The sequence below is a fragment of the Marmota marmota genome, unplaced genomic scaffold (genome assembly GCF_001458135.2).
Source record: "Marmota marmota marmota unplaced genomic scaffold, marMar, whole genome shotgun sequence".
NCBI lineage: Eukaryota > Metazoa > Chordata > Mammalia > Rodentia > Sciuridae > Marmota > Marmota marmota.
Window position 1 is genome coordinate 1,582,494 of NW_026000051.1, and position 17,780 is coordinate 1,600,273.

A 17,780-nucleotide genomic window follows, 5' to 3' on the forward strand; every position below is an offset into this window, starting at 1 on the left:
TTCAGAGATTTAATTTTAGGGCTCAAAGCAGACATCATTCAAAAACAGGGAATATTAACATCATCAAAACAGCCACTGATGTCCCATTCAACTCACTGGTGTAGATCCAGTACCTCTCCTTAAGAGGAAAAATATTTCAGAGCTAGTCTCTGCCTTCTGGGTGCTCCCTGCCCACAAGGGGCAAGGACAACACGTGAAACTTCTCTGAAGGGCAGCAAAAAGAGCCAGGGGTCAGATGGTGTCCTGTGACCCGCCTGCTCCCTGGGCCTGCAACTCAGACAGCTCATCATCAGTCTCCCACATGCTGTTGTGCAGTGTCTACCTGGTGCTTGATTGGCCATCTGCCGCCTCAAGGCTGCAGCAGCAGCGGCCTGGGGAGCTGCCACAGTGTGGGAAGGGCCAGGTGCGCCATGCTTCACGGTTTTTGTAGCCAGCATTGTGCTGTCAGCCCCTTGAGGAATAATTTTGCTACAAGACGTAGACACTGAGGGGAAGAGAAAAATTAAGCAAGAAGTAGGTCAGAGAAGAGGCACATACAAAAGTTAAAATGGTAAATTCTCCATGCTAGGCTGCAGGGAAAATGTTAACACTAAAAATTCTTAAGCATTAACATAGGAAAGTACCAGTAAACTGACAGGCTGGCAACCTGAATCATTCCAACACAGGTGCAGTTGCCTGCGCACTTCTATAACGGGCTAAAATAATTTGCACCAACATTCCCTGACACTGATGGAGAGGTCACTTTCATGCTAGTGTAGATCAGTTCCCTAATCTCCTCTCATAAAATCTGGCCATTTCAGCCCCTTCAGCTCACATCTGTTCTCCACCAGAAGTCACCTCAATGCGGAGGAGTACTGACACTGATACCCAGCTCTAGCTCCTTTATTCGGTAGCAACCTAATGGGGAGGTTTCCTTTCTCACTATTAACTTACTCAAGGGTACCATCCCCGCAGGTGAGGAACCATGAAGCAGGTGAGATTTAGCAAAAGGTGTCGCCTGGGGGAGGAGACCAGGCTGGATGGAAGGAGTGCGGACAACAGGGGCATGCCGAGGGACCTGGATCACCGCCTCCTCGTCTTTGCAGGATGCCCGGGCATCTTCACTCTCCAGAGACTGGGAGACAGATGACGTCGAGCTTACTTCATCCAAGTCCTCATAGTATCTCTGAGACAGGAAGGCGGACCGAGACAGGCTGGCTACAGAAGCCCCAACAAAATACAATTCAGACAACTCAAAACAAGCCCAAAAGCTGTGTCATTTTCACTGTCAATAGACACATATCCAATTTGTAAAATGACTTAATTATGATGTATTTTAAGTGGAAATAGCTATTGTCAAATGCAAAGAAAGACAGTTCTGGGTCTTTGATCAAAAGGAGTTTCGAACAGGGATGGGAACAGAAAAGACTATAGAATGACCTGGACATAACTTTCCTATGTTCATACACGGATACAACACATTGTGCACAATCACGAGGATGGGATCCTAATTATACTCCATGCATGTATAATATGTCAAAATACACTCTTACTTGGGGCTGGGGTTGTGGCTCAATGGTAGAGCGCTTGCCTGGCACTTGTGAGGCACTGGGTTCGATCCTCAGCAGCACATTAGAAGTAAATAAATAAAATAAAGGCATTGTGTCCATCTACAACTAAAAAATTTTTTTTAAAAATCTAAAAAACAAAATAAAAAAAATACACTCTACAATCATGTATATCTAAAAAGGACAAATAAATAAATAAATAAAAGTATTTGTGCAAAGTTTAAAAAAAAAGTTTTAAAAAACTATGTTTGACAAGCACATCCTGACTATGAAACAAAAGCATGTGAAAAAGAGAATTTCTGCTGGTGGAAAAACAAAAGACCTTGAGTCCTCCCCCAGAAGTCCTCACCCACAGAAAAATAACATCAGAAAAGTAAACAAACAAGCTTCCAGGGCAGGGTGAACGGTCACACCACTGCTGTGCTTTCCAAGAACAGGCTTAATGGAAGCTGGGAAGCATAAAGTGGCCTTGGTCCTGGGTGTCTCAAATGTTTCCAGATAAACACAGGATCCTTCTGACTCAGTGTATTAAGCATACACAACCTAATCCTGGCCTTCTCTGGTTTTCTCTCCCCCTTTTTAAAACTATAAAGTAAGGCTTTGTGCCACATTACTTTCTATCATGAATTTCAGAGCAGGCTCCTGCCTGTATAGTGAAAAGTACCAAAAACAAATGCGGAGCCTTTTCTCCTCCCCAATGTTATTCAAAGCAACTTCGCTCAGTTTCAACTTATCTGTCCTGTAGGCACACCACTTTGCAAGATCTCGATACCACCATATAAATGTAACATAAAGAAATGTAGCTAAAAATCAACAGCAGGTACAAGGGCTGGACTGTCCAATTTGGCAACCACTAGCCATCTGTAGCTATTTAAATCTAAGGTAGTTAGAGGTAAACAAAGGAAAACTTACACCACTCAGCTACACCACCCATACTTCAAGTGCTCAAAAGCCTCATGCAGCCAGAGGACACTCTTTTGGACAGCAGATAACTTTTAAGCAATCACAGAAAATTCTACTGGATAGTAGTGTGCTAGAGTATTTTGAGGCAAATCAAAACACAGCAGGGTCACTTAGCAACTCCACCCATAGCCACCAGCACGACCAGGAAATCACAGTTAACGTTCACTGAGAACTTACTTGGTGCCAGGTGCTATGCACAGCATCGACATGCATTACCCCATTTAATTATCAGTTATCCTATAAATTAAAAATTGCTATTGTCTGAATTGATAGTTATACTTATAAGGTAAAGTAACTTCTACAAAGTCACAAACCTAGTAAATGTAGAGTGAGAATTCAAACCACTATGTACCTTACTTCAAAGACCACAATCTGATTTAACAATCTGTTACCTCAGACTGAACCCCATGCCAGACAGAATTTTGACACCATAACTTTTTATCCCCTAGTCTTAAGAATCCTTTTATATATATATACATATATATATGTGACTGTATGTGTGTGTGTGTGTATATATATACACATACATATATATATGTTATATATATACACATACATATATATATGTTATATATATATATACATATATATAATATATATGTGTGTGTATATATGTGTGTATGTTTTTAGTTGTAGTTGGACACAATACCTTTATTTTATTTATTTATTTTTATGTGGTGCTGAGAATCGAAGCTAGTGCCTCACACATGCTAGGCGAGCGTTCTACCACTGAGCCACGTCCCCAGCTCCTCTTAAGAATCCTTTTTACCAATGTAATTGTACTCAAAACCCCATGCAAATTAGGAAAATATGGGGCTAGGATCCAGCGTGGCCTGCCCAAGGCCTTGTCAATCTCTGCCAGGGCTGCAGAAAGCATGGAGTAAGAGCCAGAGTCACTACCTTGAGCTGATTCACTGAGTATATATAAGCTGCTTCTTAATCTACATCCACATTAACAACAGATTCTGGGGATATTTTCTGGATCCATTATTAAAACCAAAAACAACTCCTCCCACCCTCCACTGCATCCCAATACTATGTACTATGTGACTTATATCAAAAAAATTCAGGAGCCATTCCCTTTACCTGGAGCAGTGGATCTCACTGGAGGGGTCTTCCTCTTGGCCAAGAAGTTTCTCAGTTGTGCCTGTTTCACAGGGGACAGTTTAGCTGCAAGAAATTCATCAACTATAAATGCTTAAGACCTGGTTTTTAAGATGCCAGGGGCTGGAAGAGAACAAACAGGACAAGAATAATAGGAAGGATGCACTTACCTGGTACTTTGGGCAAAGGTTTGGTGTGAGATTCTATGGTGGTTTTTAACAAAGCATTGCGCAGGCTTTCCAGCTCACTGTCAAAACTGAAACAGGACAGTGTTACATACAAACCAACTATGAGCTAAGAAATCTGAGGCTCTGTGGGGTACACTATCTTCTAAAGCGTAAGTGCATGACAGTAGAGCATACTCAACATGGAAACGCGCCATCTGATTAACCAATGTAAAAGGAGAGACAGCAATTTCAAAGGCTCACTATCCCAGGAAACCTAACACTTTGGTGCCCCAGGAGAAATGGCAATTAAGACCCACACTTGTGGCCTAAAAGCAGAAACACAAAATCACCTTGGTGACATCAGAGCTAACATGTTCATCTGTAAGTATCTGAGGTTTCCATACTCAAGCAGAATGTGCTTCCAAGACAAATTGTCAACTTAATTAATTCTATTATTCTTCTTTTCTTTTTCTTTTTTTTTGGTGATGCTAGAGATCAAACCCAGGGCCTACTATATGCTAGGAAGACACTTGAGCACTGAGCTACATTTCTGGCTTTCCATTACTTTTCAATATAACAATATTAAATAGTTATCTGTTGTGATCACTGAGCAGCTATTTCATCGGGTACAAAAAATATTCAGGGGGCTGGGTTCGATCCTCAGCACCACATAAAAATAAAAAATAAAGATGTTGTGTCCACCGAAAACTAAAAAATAAATATTAAAAAATTCTCTCTCTTTAAAAAAAAAATATTCAGTGCATTATAAACTTAATTCTCTGACAATTCCTAAGAGTAGGTATGGTCATCCCATTTTCTAAAGCAAAGAAATCGAGGATCAGAGAGAATAAGGAAGCTGACCGGGATCACATAAGGAACAGTCATTTTCAAAGTCATGTCTGAACCTAAGACCACCCCACATTCCTCCACAAAGGTTTCGTATGCACTCACTCAAGCACACTGACCGAACACAATTTCCTGCACACCTTTGAGTGCTGCTGTGGGTAGGGAGAGCCGAGGGTAGGCTCCACTGGGAGGTTTGGTTATAAAGACGGAGTTGTTGGAGACTGTCCACCAGGTGATTCAACCTCTTCCTCTGTTGGTTAATGATTTCCCGGTTGTTGGCAAGAGTATTGAACAGTGTCTCTCGCTCTGGCACAAGCAGGCGCCTGTTCACAGTGATGAAAGAAGAATCACATGTAAATGGCACCAGTAAAGGACCTCCCTTGCCAAAATAAGACTACGATTTTAATAGTGCAAACGATAAAAGGGAGAAAACTATTGAGACAAGAAACATCAAAAAAACTATTAGAAAATAAAAGGAAGATGAGAGCCTAGTAAAGCTGAGAATACACTCGCCAGGCTTGTCACAAAGGACAGCACACATGAGGCAAAACCCCAATGAGGCCCTGAGGAGAAGGGCAGGAGTAAATGGGAGTCAGGGCCCAGGGGACACTCACTGAGGCATACACCGAGAACCTGTGTATTTCTCACTAAGGAAGTCAAAGTCAATAAAAAGAAAAAAATGCCAGGTTCCCTGGAGGGCTACAGAGTGAGTCATCCTTAGACAGCTGTCAAGGAATAGTACATTGCCAGGAGTCAGGTCAGGGGGCACCCCCCACACACTGAAACAAGACAAGGACTTCGGCACCTGCCACTGGGAGGCAGGTCAAAGGGTGGAAGGATGGAGAGGGAGAGGTCTAGATGCCTCTGCTTTTCTTTTTAAACCCTTAAGTATCCCTTCAAAATTTTTCTATCAATCTAGGGGAAAATTATACAGATAAAAACAAAATAAGTCATTGTACATCAGGTTCAGATCAATAGCTTTCTTTGTTATTGTATGTCAACATAAATATTTTACCTCTTAACACTTATTATGGAATGAAAAACGCTTATGTTGAACAGAAACTTCCTGTTTTATTTGTCTCTCTCATTACCTCCTTGAGGAGGCCAGAGACAGGTGACTAAGAAGTTCAATACAAATTTTTTGTAAAGAAATTTCAGTAGGTACATGGTAATATTTAGAGAAGGGCTGCAAACAGAAAAGTGTTACTGCAATAGAAAACGGTACCAATTTAAGAATTTAAACTCTACATAAAGGGAATTGCAAACTCAAGGAAGTGTAATAAGTAAGAAACCCATGGGCTGACATAGAGGAAAAGGAAGCTCAGCTTCTGTTAGCATCCTATACTCCTGAACACTACTGGTAACTAGAGTAGAACGTCCACCAGGCTCTGCCTGGTGGGAATCAGAAGCAGGGAGTGGGCTGTGACATCTCTAATGAGGCCCAAATCTTATGGGACAAGGACTCTAATCCACAGGACACAGAATCCTCCTCTGGATAGAGGGGGTGTCCCCATACCTTTGCTCCAAGTTAAGGGTCCTCTGATTGGGGCTCTTCTGCATTTCTCCACACAGCACAGTTTCATTTTTTAAAAATTCTACTTACTCAACTATAAGCCTGATCCAGTTTTGTCCCCTACAACAGTCATGCTGTCCCATGGTGAAGCTCCTACAGCTTTGTAAACCAAACAGACCAGTTTTTGGGTTGTTTCCATACAGGGCTAATCAGAGTCATCTACTATCTTAAGGCCTGATGTGTTTTTCAAATTTCTTATGGGCACTTCTCTGCTCAGTGGACTTCATTCTATTCTTTTTGAGAAATACATGGATATAACCAGATATCCAGGGATAGGAGATTTGGCTAAAAGGTTTTCCTATTCCTCTGCCATCATTCCACTCATCCCAGTAATTATCCATACTAATCAGAAATTATCCAATTATCCATTAACCTCCTTGAGGAAGCCAGAGATAGGTGTCAAGGAAATTCAATAAAAATTCTCAAATATACTCTACTGTCATGTATACCTAAAATCAACAAGTAAAAATAAACAATAAATCAAGGGGAAAAAAGTTTTTTCAAAACAAAAACAAAAACACAACAACAAAAAAACCAACACAGGGCATGGTGGCGCAAGCCTGTAATCCCAATGTTTAGGAGGCTAAAGCAAGAGGAACATGAATTCAAAGCCCATCTCAGAAACTTATCAAGGTACTTAGCAATTCAGCAAGACCCTGTCTGTGATAAAATATTTTACAAAAAGGGCTGGGGATGTGGGACAGTGGTTATGCACCCGTGGGTTCAATCCCCTGTACCAAAATTTTTTTAAAAATTTAGAATATACAGAAAAATACAAAGAAAAAGAATTATTTGCATATATTGGGGATTGAACCTAGGGCTTCATACATGCAGGCAAGTACTTACCACTAAACTACAACCTTATCCCTTGATACTTTGTTTTATTTTGAGACAGGGTCTCACTACGTTACTTAGGCTGGCATGGAACCAATGATCCTCTGTGCCTCAGCCTCCTGAGTATCTGGAGTTATAGGCATGTACCTGGCTGGAAAAAATTTTCTTACTCTAATATTGAAGATATAACTGTGAAGGTACAGATCTACTTCCAGTCTTTTTTATGTTTGTATCTCCAGGATGCTTTATTTCATGTTTTCCTTATTATATTAAAAACACATTTGCAGCTGGGCGAGGTGGTACCTGCCTATAATCACAGCAGTTCGGGAGGCTGAGGCAGGAGGATCACAAGTTTAAAGCCAGCCTCAGCAACATCAAGGTGCTAAGCAACTCAAAGAGACCCTGTCTCTAAATATAATACAAAATAGGGCTGGAGATGTGGCTCAATGGTTGAGTGCCCCTAGTTCAATCCCGGATACCACTCCGCCCACCAAAAAAAAATAAAATAACTGGCCAGGATAGCCTTAGCAACTTAACGAGGCCCTAAGCAACTAAGCAAAAACCGTCTCAAAAAATAAAAAGGGCTGTGGTCAAGCATCCCTGGGTTCAATCCATAGTACCAAACACCAATCCAAACAAAAACAAAAACAAAAAAACTACATTTAACATAATTTCTTTGAAAACATGCTATATAATGGTTTACACAGTGTTCTGTGACCACATTTATTGGGGTATTCCTTTACATTTGGATAATTAAGTTGAATCCAAGTTTTCACTATTATAATTATACTGCAATATAAATTCTTTAATGTAGTTGCTATAACCACAATTTATTATATCTATCCACAAAGTTTTTAGAAGTGCAATGACCATGTCAAAAAGAGCAAAGGTCCAAAAGGTTCGTACACATGCCCTAACAGCATTTCTAAAACAATGCTTACTACAACTCTGGAGTATGAGAGACCTCACTCACTTTTGTTTTTTCTTTTGTTCCAGATGACGATCCCACTCCAAGTCTAGAACATCATTCACATCCTGGACAGCAAACTTGACGTACTGATGAAGGCGCCGAATTTCCTACAAGAAAAAAATTACAAGGCAAATGATTAATTTTTCTGGTATCCTGGGGGGGAGATATATCAAAATAGTCCAAGTAATTTTAAAATATTTCTATATTGAGAACATAATGAATAAGGAAAACATAATAGTAATAAAACCACTGAAACATTATAATTGAAATGCAAAACAGAAAATCAACTTCCTTAACAGTGTGACACAGAAGAAGTATAAAAAAAAGGGAAAGAGAAAGGGTGTGTGTGTTTAAGGCCCCAAGGGAAGAAATGTTCTTGCTTCATTCTAATTTTTCAGATCCTAGAAAGGGATCTCAACATGGTCTGGGAATTTTCCACTGCACTCTGGTACTCAGACAGTACATCCATTTAGTTTCTGCTCTCCCACCCATGAAATTAACTGTAATATAGACAAAATTATCCAACAAAACACTGCTGAAAATAATTCTGAATCTATCTATTCATAGCGTAGAACATAAGTCATCTCACCAGTTGAGAAAGACTTACTTTTCAAAAACAAAGGAGACTATTAGCACGAGAAACTAAATTTATCATTATTAAAATCTTCACCAATTTAACTTATTTTAGCCCTGTAATAACTTTCTTTGAATTTTGGACCACTAGTAACCTTCATGGCTATGCAACTTGACTCTTAGAACATAAAAATAAAGGTGAAATATTTCAATTAAGTATATTTACAAATGTGCCTAGTACTGAAAAAAGCACTTCCTATCTGGTCAAAGGTCTGATCACATCAAAATGTATTTTCATGATTACTCTTAAATAAGAGTGTGCATCCCAACTAAAAAAACAGAAAATATCATTTAAAAGAATAAAGCAGACTGAAGGGCATAGTAGTAGCCTTAATGGCAAGTGTAAATTTCAGCTCACATTAGACGGCAGGAATCTCTTTGGCCACTTTAGATATGATCCCACCTCTGCAGCAGCTGAACCTCTCAATTGGGCTGACCAGCAAAACCCAGCTCTTCTCTCTCTCTCTTTTTTTTAAAAAATATTTATTTTTTAGTTTTCGATGCACAAAACATCTTTATTTTATTTTTATGTGCTGAGAATCAAACCCAGCACTCCGCGCATGCCAGGCGAGCACACTACCACTTGAGCCACATCCCTAGCCCCTCTTCTCTTTTTAAGTCCTATCATAAACATTTTCTTGGAGTGGCTTATGTGCCCTCTCACTTGTGGTCCCACAGCAACATAGCCCACTTTAAATTTTCATGTTCGCCTTTCTTGCTGTCATATTCCCAGCTGCAGGAACTGTACATTGTAGAGGGAGGAGTGGCCAAAAGCTCAGGCTCAGAGTCAGACTGCCCAAGATCAAGGACCAGTATCTATGAGGGATGAAACCTGGGGAGTTTCGGCATCTCAAGTTTCCTCATCTTTGCTCTGTATATAGTAGCACTCAATATATGCTACCTGCTCTATTATCTACTTGGCACCATAAAAAAAAAAATTCTTCCTTTACAAATGAGTGACGTGTATCTGAAGCTATGCCTTCCTTTTAGCTTGGCTAAAAAGCCTGGGATGCAAAAGGCAATTGGTGGAGCCGGCAAGCAGGGCACAGCAAGGGCCCATACTTTGGAAATGGTAGGTGAACCATCAGTGCTCCCTCCTCGCCATGGGACGGAACAGCCACAGCAGGGACTCCTTAGCTCTCCTGGGAGAAGTGATAACTGCTCTCATTAGCAGAGGCAGGGCAGGGATGACAGGAGGAGTTATCTGTAAGCTTGAGTTCTCTGAAGCAGAAGGAACTCTTCAACACACACCCCACTCCTGAGCTGGGAGACCAGGGCTGCCTGCACACCCACTGCGGGGTCTGAGGCAAACTTGAGGAGGGGGAAGATGACCCTCACATTAAGGCCATTCTGGGTAAATCTGAGAGATGGAAAACAAAATCCAATTAACTAAAGCAGAAATAAAGATTAAGAATGAGTGGGAAAAGCAACTGTGCTGTAGTATGGCACAGAGGAAAGAGGCACAGAAGATGGAGCGTACAGTGCTGGTTCCACTCCCATCAGCCAACACCACATGGACAACACCCGCTCCTAACCCAGGAAGCCCAATTTCTTCTTCTGTGTGTGGGATCAACCACTCCTACCTTGCAAAGCAGCTGGTTACAAAGACTAGAAAGAGTATTGAACACCTAGCAGATTACCTGCCTCTGAAAAATATCTGCCATGTGAACAATTAGTATTCCTGAGTTGGTTTACAAATATCTGTTTCCACACAATGCTCTCTTCCAACGCTAAGGTTAAGGATCCATCAAGAATTCTATTTTTGAGCCAGGTGCAATGGCGCACACCTGTAATCCCAGTGACTTGAGAGGCCGAGACAGGAGGACAAGTTCAAAGCCAGTCACAGCAACTTAGTGAGATTCTGTCTTAAATAAAAATCTCTTTTTTTAAAATAAAATTTTTTAAAAATTAAAGTGAGGGCTGGGATTGTGGCTCAGCGGTAGAGCGCTCGCCTACCACAAGCGGGACCCAGGTTCGATCCTCAGCACCATATAAAAATAAAGGCATTGTGTTGTGTCCATCTACACCTAAAAAATAAATACTAAAAAAAAAAAAAAAAAATTAAAGTGAAAACATATGCCATTTTCTTTGCCACAGGTAAGAAAGTTTGTGGAAAGTGTTGGAAGTTATTAGCAGAAAATCGCAGCTTCATAAGGGGACATCATCCAATGTTACACCTAAAAAAAGGCAGTGATGGTAACAGGAGTTGAGTCTTAAACCTTCAAGAAGTATAAGTAGCTTCCCCCACCTGAAGCTGAGCTTCACTCCTGGGATCCAGCGGCCTCTTGTACAGTAGATGGAGGTACCCAGAATCCCGATTTCTACCATTCTGTTCTCTGGCTTCTTCAACACCGGCAAAGCCCTCAAGCAAAGTTGTTTTCAGGGTACTTATGTCTCCATGAAGAGACTAGAAAAGGTCAAGAACAAAATATTGATAAGAAATAAAACCTCTCTGCTTGGATCAAGAAAGGTGGAGTTTCTCAAACATTTAACATGAACACATGAATATATTTAACAATAACGTAATAAACATTTTATTGCTTGGAAAGAAAGATATTAATATTCTTTTTAAATTTTTTGTCCTTATCAGAAAAAGTCCATATTCTAATAATAAGAAACTTAGAAAGCAAGGAAAATACCGATAGTACACACACTCCTACTACTGGAAGATGTCGCTGCTGACACCATGGAGAGCTCTCTTCCTGGTACCTTATTTAAGACCAGGACTCAAGACAGACAGTCCAAAATGGAACCCTAGCACTATTACCTGGGAACTTTCAAAAAATAACTTTATCTTTCTAAGCCTCTGTTTCCTGACTTGCAAAGTGGAGAGGATACCGGCATGTACTACATGGAAGGCTGAGGGCTCAGCAAGGCAGTCCAGGGACGTGTCAGGACAGTGTCTACACAGGGTGAGCAGCAACCAAGGTAACAACAACTCTGCTCGCTACGAGCAATGGACACATCATCTATGCTGTAAGTTCTAAAATATCTGTTTTGCCTGACACTAGAAAAGATACTCAGTTTTCAAATACATCTAAATGAACTGTAACAAACTATTACAGAATGCTATTATTATCATCCCATTTCACAGATAAGAAAATGGAAACATAGGGTGGCTAGATTAACTTTCCAAAGTCAGGCAATCTGTTATAACGTCCAGATGGTTAAGATGTGAATTTAGGCATTTCCGGGTAAACTGCTCAGCACATAAACATCATGGAACACTAAGACAATTTCTAAAAACTCGACTCAGGAGAAATATCCATACACACAAACCTCTGTGGTCTCTTTAATCTCCAAAAGGAAGGCGTGTAAGTCGTCTGACTCTGTTCGCAGCATCTTCATCTCTTCTGGAGTGCCCACCTGGAAACAGGCTTTGGAAGTCCGGGCTTTCAGCTCCTCCAACTCCTTCTGGAAGTGAGCGATCTGCAGATGTCACAACAAGGAAAAAGACTCTGCCTGAGTGGTGTGGAGTAACCACACTGCTGATGCACTCACGTGTGACACGAGTGGGACACCTGGGACTGGTCAGGGTACAATGCTAGAATAAACAGCCATGCAGGTGCTCAAGGCCATTCCAGTCTCAGTATCAGAGCTACTCCTGGGAAAAATCCTCAAAGTTACCTCCTCCCCAATTCCAGCCATCACAGGATCTGAATCCTTCCACTGATGTCCCTGTTTTTCTGTGACAGGAGGCGGAAGGGATTTCGCCTAAAATGGAAGACAAAAGGATTAAAAATGGATTCTCTGTTATAGCTCCTAGAAGCAACTGTATCAGTGCCCACCACGGGAATGGCACTTATATGGTAAATACTTCATTCGCCATAGGTTCTTCTGGACTGTATTTACCGGGTCCCTTCTTTGTATAGGGCACCTTCTGGACAGTGGAGACAGATGAGCATGACAGACAAGGCCCTACTCTCATGGAACTCACCTCCTCTTGGACAAGATGGATTAAAAAAAAAGTAAACACCACAGATAAATTCAACTGATGAATAAAGAGGAAAACATGAAGACAATAAAAGGGGATCAGGGTCCTACGACAAATGAGATGACCAAGAAAGCCCTCCCTGGAGGCTGCTGTCTGAACTGAGGCAAGACGTGAGGCAGAAGGCCAGGGGCAATCCAGGGGAAGCACCTCCTGGGGAATGAGAAGAACACGCACAAAGAGCTTGGCACATCAAGTAAACAAGGGCTTTATGTTGTCAGGCAGGGCACTGGGTCAGGGAGACACACAAGGCATGTCATTCAAGGCCACACTTAGGAAGTCTGGATTCAACTCCAGATGTGCTAGGAAGCCATTACTGGTATTTTAGGGGAGTTTAAATGACTACTTAAATCTAGGATTTAAAAGATCCCTCTTGCTGCTGTAGAATAGGGATGACAGTGAGCAGTAGGAGCCAAGAGGGAGAGCCGTCAAGAGGCCAACCAGGTAAGAGATGGCAATGGCATGACATAAGATGCTAGGAGAGAGCTGAGTGCTCATGACATATGACACAGTAGACAGCTGACAAGAACTCCTACTAATCTGGGTTTGAGGGAGAAATGCAAGGAATCGGGATACTTCTGGGTCCGGGGCTTGTGCTAAGTCCTGATCTGTTAGTGCCACTTACAGATTGGGAACACAAGGAAAAAAAACAGATTCTTGGAGAGATGGGACACAAGAGCTCTGCATTATAGATGTTAACATGTGAGGTGCCTTTTCAATCATTTGCTACATACAACAATTAACACTGGAGCAGTTTTAGTTATTAGAATAGCTAATGTGTGTGCGTACGCGCACGTTTTTAACAAGTCATGTGTCAGGCATCGTGCCACAGGCTAGAACTGTGAACAGGACACTTGCCTTGTGCCCTGTGTGGACGTGTGTGCAGGAGACAGAAGAGAAAACAGGATTCCTAATCATGGGGAATTCAAATCAGGGGTGGAACAGGTAATCCTCTTTATGTTAAAGTCATTAAAATAAACTGGAATGATGACTACAGATTGAAATGTGATAAGTAAAATAATACAGCTTTTTAAAAAACAGGAAAATATCTTTCTGACACTGGAATAGGAAATGACTTCTAAAACAAGACACACAAAACACAGATTATAAAAGAAAGTAATTGATATACTCAACTGTACTAAAAGTTAAGACCTTGCATTCATCAAAAGAAACTATGAGTGAACAGGCAATTCAGACAGTACTGTATTTGCATTTTGTGTGTACGTATGTGTTTCTCTCCAACTCACTCTTAAAAAAATCAGTAAGAGGCTAGGGGGACAGCTTAGGGTTGGAACACATGCTTAGCCTGCCCTAGGTCCCGAGTTCAATCCCCTGAACACCCCACTACAACAGACACATTAAGAAAAAGACACTGTCCAATAGAAAATAGGCTAAAGACATGAAGGGGTACTGGGGGAAAAAAAAACTGCCTAAATGGCCAATAATCATAGTAAATAAAGCTCAATTTTGCTGGACATCAGGGAAATACAAATTAAAACTAGAAAATACATCAAAAATAGAAGAAAAATACCAGAAGAAGAACATGTGCATGCCTAGGTGTGGGCCCAACAGAAAGATCATGTGTTCACTGGAGGACCACAGTTAAAATGTCGTAGCAACACTACTCACGGTAGTGTTAGCTGAAAAATGAAGAGTGGAATTCCACTCAGCCCCCCCCAATATAGTCACACAATGAATTCCACACAGCAACATGATATGGATAACTCCCACAGACATCTGTTGAGCAAAACCACCAGCTACAAGAAGGCACGCCATGTGATTCCACATGATGGAAGGCACAAACAGGATGAACTTGACTATGCTGTTAGAAATCAGGAGGGTGGGGACCCTTTGGCAAGGGTAGTGACTAGAAGGAGACACGTGAAGAAGAATTCTAGAGTCCTGGTAAGGCTCTGGTTTGTCAATCTGGGTGCTAGTTACCAAGGTATATTCAGTTAGTGACAATTTACTCATCTATACGCATATTATGTTAATTTTATTCTATTGATTTATTTATCAATATTAGGTAAGTAGAAAAATAGCTTTTATGAGTAAACATTACAAATCATATGATGATCTTGGATCACCATATAATCCTAATTACTATTTCCAAAATCTGAATTCTAAAATATGAAAACCCATTTTGTTAGCATGCATGCTTGAGACCATAAACTAAATTCAGTATTGTACACTGAATTACACATACCTGAGGAGAGCCTGACTTTGCCACTGGAGGGGTGATCCTGGGTGACTTCTGCACCATTGAGAGCACTGGACCTGGACTGCTCTGAGCAGGTCGCCCTGTTACCATAAATCAGTCACAACAAACAGTATTCATTTTCCCATTATTTCTCAACCACTCCTTTCCCCAATCCTAAGTAAGTAACAAATGCACTGTCCCTGGCTCCACTCTCACAATCTTTATTAAAGAATGATGACTTCCTCTGCTTCAAGGTAATAATAAAATAGATGTTAAAATTCTGAGTGTGACAAAAAGAAAATTAAAAACTCTCTTAGCCTTTCTTTGATTCATGTTTTAGATGAATGCTATACTGTGTTATTTGTGAAGAGCCCCACTTTACCTGAGATAAGGCTCCGCCTCCCACCTTACTCCATGTTAGAATGGCTATAAAGTAGACTACACTTCAGCTCATTTAAAGTTGGGTTCAAAAGATTAATTTTTGGGGCTGGGGATGTGGCTCAAGCGGTAGCGCACTCGCATGGCATGCGTGCGGCCTGGGTACGATCCTCAGCACCACATACAAAGATGTTCTGTCCAGCGAAAAATAAAAAAAAATAAATATTAAAAAAATTCTCTGTCTCTCTCTCTTTAAAAAAAAAAAAAAGGTTAATTTTTGTTGTAAAAGATTACTGTGATCTCAAACACAGGACATGATATATAACTAAGTAAATGTTCAAGATTAAAACAACAACAACAAAAAATTCTCAATGTAAAAACGTTTTTGCAGCGCTGAGGATGGAACCCAGAGCCTCCTGCAGGCTGTACAAGTGCTCTACCACTGAGCCACACCCTAGGCCTATGTAAACCACTCAGCAGTCAGTCACAGCTGCAGTGCATCTCACAGGAAGTATGTGCAGCCACATGAAGGACCCTCTGGCCCACTCTCACTCCTCACAGAACCCTGAGATGCAGCTCTGGGAACTAGGGATCCAAGTTTAAATTGAAGTTTACTCATTAGACTAGAACAAGAATCCCATCACCTTGTAAGAACTCACAGTATTCAGGCCCCTTTTAGAAGCTTCTAGAATATTCTTACTCTGTTGCATATTACAGTCACCGGGAGCACTTTTAAAAAGCAAACACACCAAAAATTCATACCAAAGCCTCATCCCAGAGTCTGATTACAATGCTAGGAAGTGGGTCTCCCAGTAAATTTAGTGTACAACTGGCACTGAGATCCAATAATCTAGACCCCTCAATCTTTAAAAATTAAACACCAGTCAGGTACAGTGGAGCACACCTGTAATCACAAGGAAATGGAGGCGGATGTAGCTCAGTGATAAAGTGCCCCTGGTTACCTGGGTTCATCCCAGTACCACTTGGGAAAAAAAGAATTAAGTAATGGTGACAAAAGACCAAGGGGAAAAAAAAAAAAAAAGGCTTAAGAACTATTGAGATTAAGTGAGACTAAATGCAGTGTGTGATCTCTAGTTGCTCCTGGATTAGAGGAGGAAAAAAAAAAGCCATGAAGAACGTTATTGGAACAACTCTAGAAATGTGAATGAGTTTAGATTAGATTGTTGTTAAATTTCCAAAGTCTAATAATACATTAAGTGTGTCCTTGTTTTTGAGAGAAACACACTTAAGTATTTGTCTAAAATTAATTCTGAAATGTTCCAGAAAAAAAATTTATAAATTTTTGCAACCTCTATATGTTTGAAAAGAAAAAAAAAGACAGGCTAGGTTCATTTGCCCATGGGGTTTCATAATATACTGCAACTTAACTTGTCTATAATCATCCCCATTAATGTTCTTTAATTAATTCACGTGCTTGCTGTATGGCACTAGACATAGGAGGCACTCAACTGTGGCTCTTTCTCTCCTGTGCATGTGAAAGAACTGCTCCGTACCTGTCCATTGCATATGGCAGGCTGCACGTGAAGAGAAATGCCCAACATCAAGACACCTTTTCAACTCTCCATGACAAATGTCAGAGAGAAGCCTGGCAGCACTAAAGCCACTGCAAATCTCCCAATTCAGAGTGCAAAAAGTGCACAAGCCGGGCCCGGTGCATGCACGCCTATAATCCCAGCAACTCCAGAGGCTGACAACAAGTGGATGGCAAGTTCAAAGCCAGCCTCAGCAAAAGCAAGGTGCTGGGCTGGGGATGTGGCTCAAGCGGTAGCACGCTCGCCTGGCATGCGTGCGGCCTGGGTTCGATCCTCAGCACCACATACAAAGATGTTGTGCCCGCCGAAAACTAAAAAAAAAAAAAATAAATGTTAAAATTCTCTCTCTCTCTCTCTTAAAAAAAAAAAAGCAAGGTGCTAAGCAACTCTGTGAGACTGTATTTCTAAATAAAATACAAAATAGGGCTGGGGATGTGGCTCAGTGGTAGAGTGTCCCTGAGTTCAATCCCCGGTACAACCCCCGGACCCAAAACATCACAGCACATTAGTGTGAGACACAGGAAACAAGAAAAAAATAATCTTGTCCAACTATGTTAGTACAGATTCTTAATACACTGAAAATTGTCAATGTGCAAAGGAAGGACTGAGGTCTAAACCTGTTGACTTCAAACCATACCTGATGGTGAGGAAGAGACTGAGGACTTCAGAGACATGGAGTTGGATGACACTGAGAGAGGCATGGGGTGGCTGAGCGGTCCAGAAGCAGCTGGCTTGGAGGCAGGAGAGAACGGCATCATCGAGGGTGCACTTGGAGAGCTACTGACAGCAGCAGAGGTGGCCACTGTGGTAAACCTAAAAATGGCAGTGTAACTGCATCAAAAGGGTTTTCTAGAAGGTTCTTTCACACAGAGGATAAACAATACCACCAAAGAAAAACTCTTTTGGCAGTGCTGGGGATTGAACCCAGGGCCTTGAACATGGCAGGCACCCAAAGAAAAACTTACTATCCACACCACACTGCCTCCAGGAAACAAATACTTGGCTGCACTCATGAAAGTGA

General features: G+C 41.2%; 1 protein-coding gene across 4 annotated transcripts in view; it reads right to left on the reverse strand.

Moving 5' to 3' along the window:
* Positions 1-17,780, reverse strand: part of Nup214 (nucleoporin 214) — an 85,100-nt gene that overhangs the window by 49,945 nt on the left and 17,375 nt on the right. For 3 of the 4 annotated variants that reach the window (XM_048812875.1, XM_048812874.1, XM_048812876.1), the window contains exons 13-23: positions 17,397-17,572; positions 14,835-14,929; positions 12,265-12,351; positions 11,917-12,066; positions 10,886-11,044; positions 8,008-8,111; positions 4,768-4,950; positions 3,785-3,870; positions 3,597-3,698; positions 934-1,197; positions 323-484 (exon numbers count right to left, since the gene is read on the reverse strand). In XM_048812875.1, the coding sequence (XP_048668832.1) occupies positions 323-484; positions 934-1,197; positions 3,597-3,698; positions 3,785-3,870; positions 4,768-4,950; positions 8,008-8,111; positions 10,886-11,044; positions 11,917-12,066; positions 12,265-12,351; positions 14,835-14,929; positions 17,397-17,572 (1,568 nt within the window). The remainder of the gene's footprint in view (positions 1-322; positions 485-933; positions 1,198-3,596; positions 3,699-3,784; positions 3,871-4,767; positions 4,951-8,007; positions 8,112-10,885; positions 11,045-11,916; positions 12,067-12,264; positions 12,352-14,834; positions 14,930-17,396; positions 17,573-17,780) is intronic. The other variant, XM_015497426.2, reaches the window with a different exon arrangement.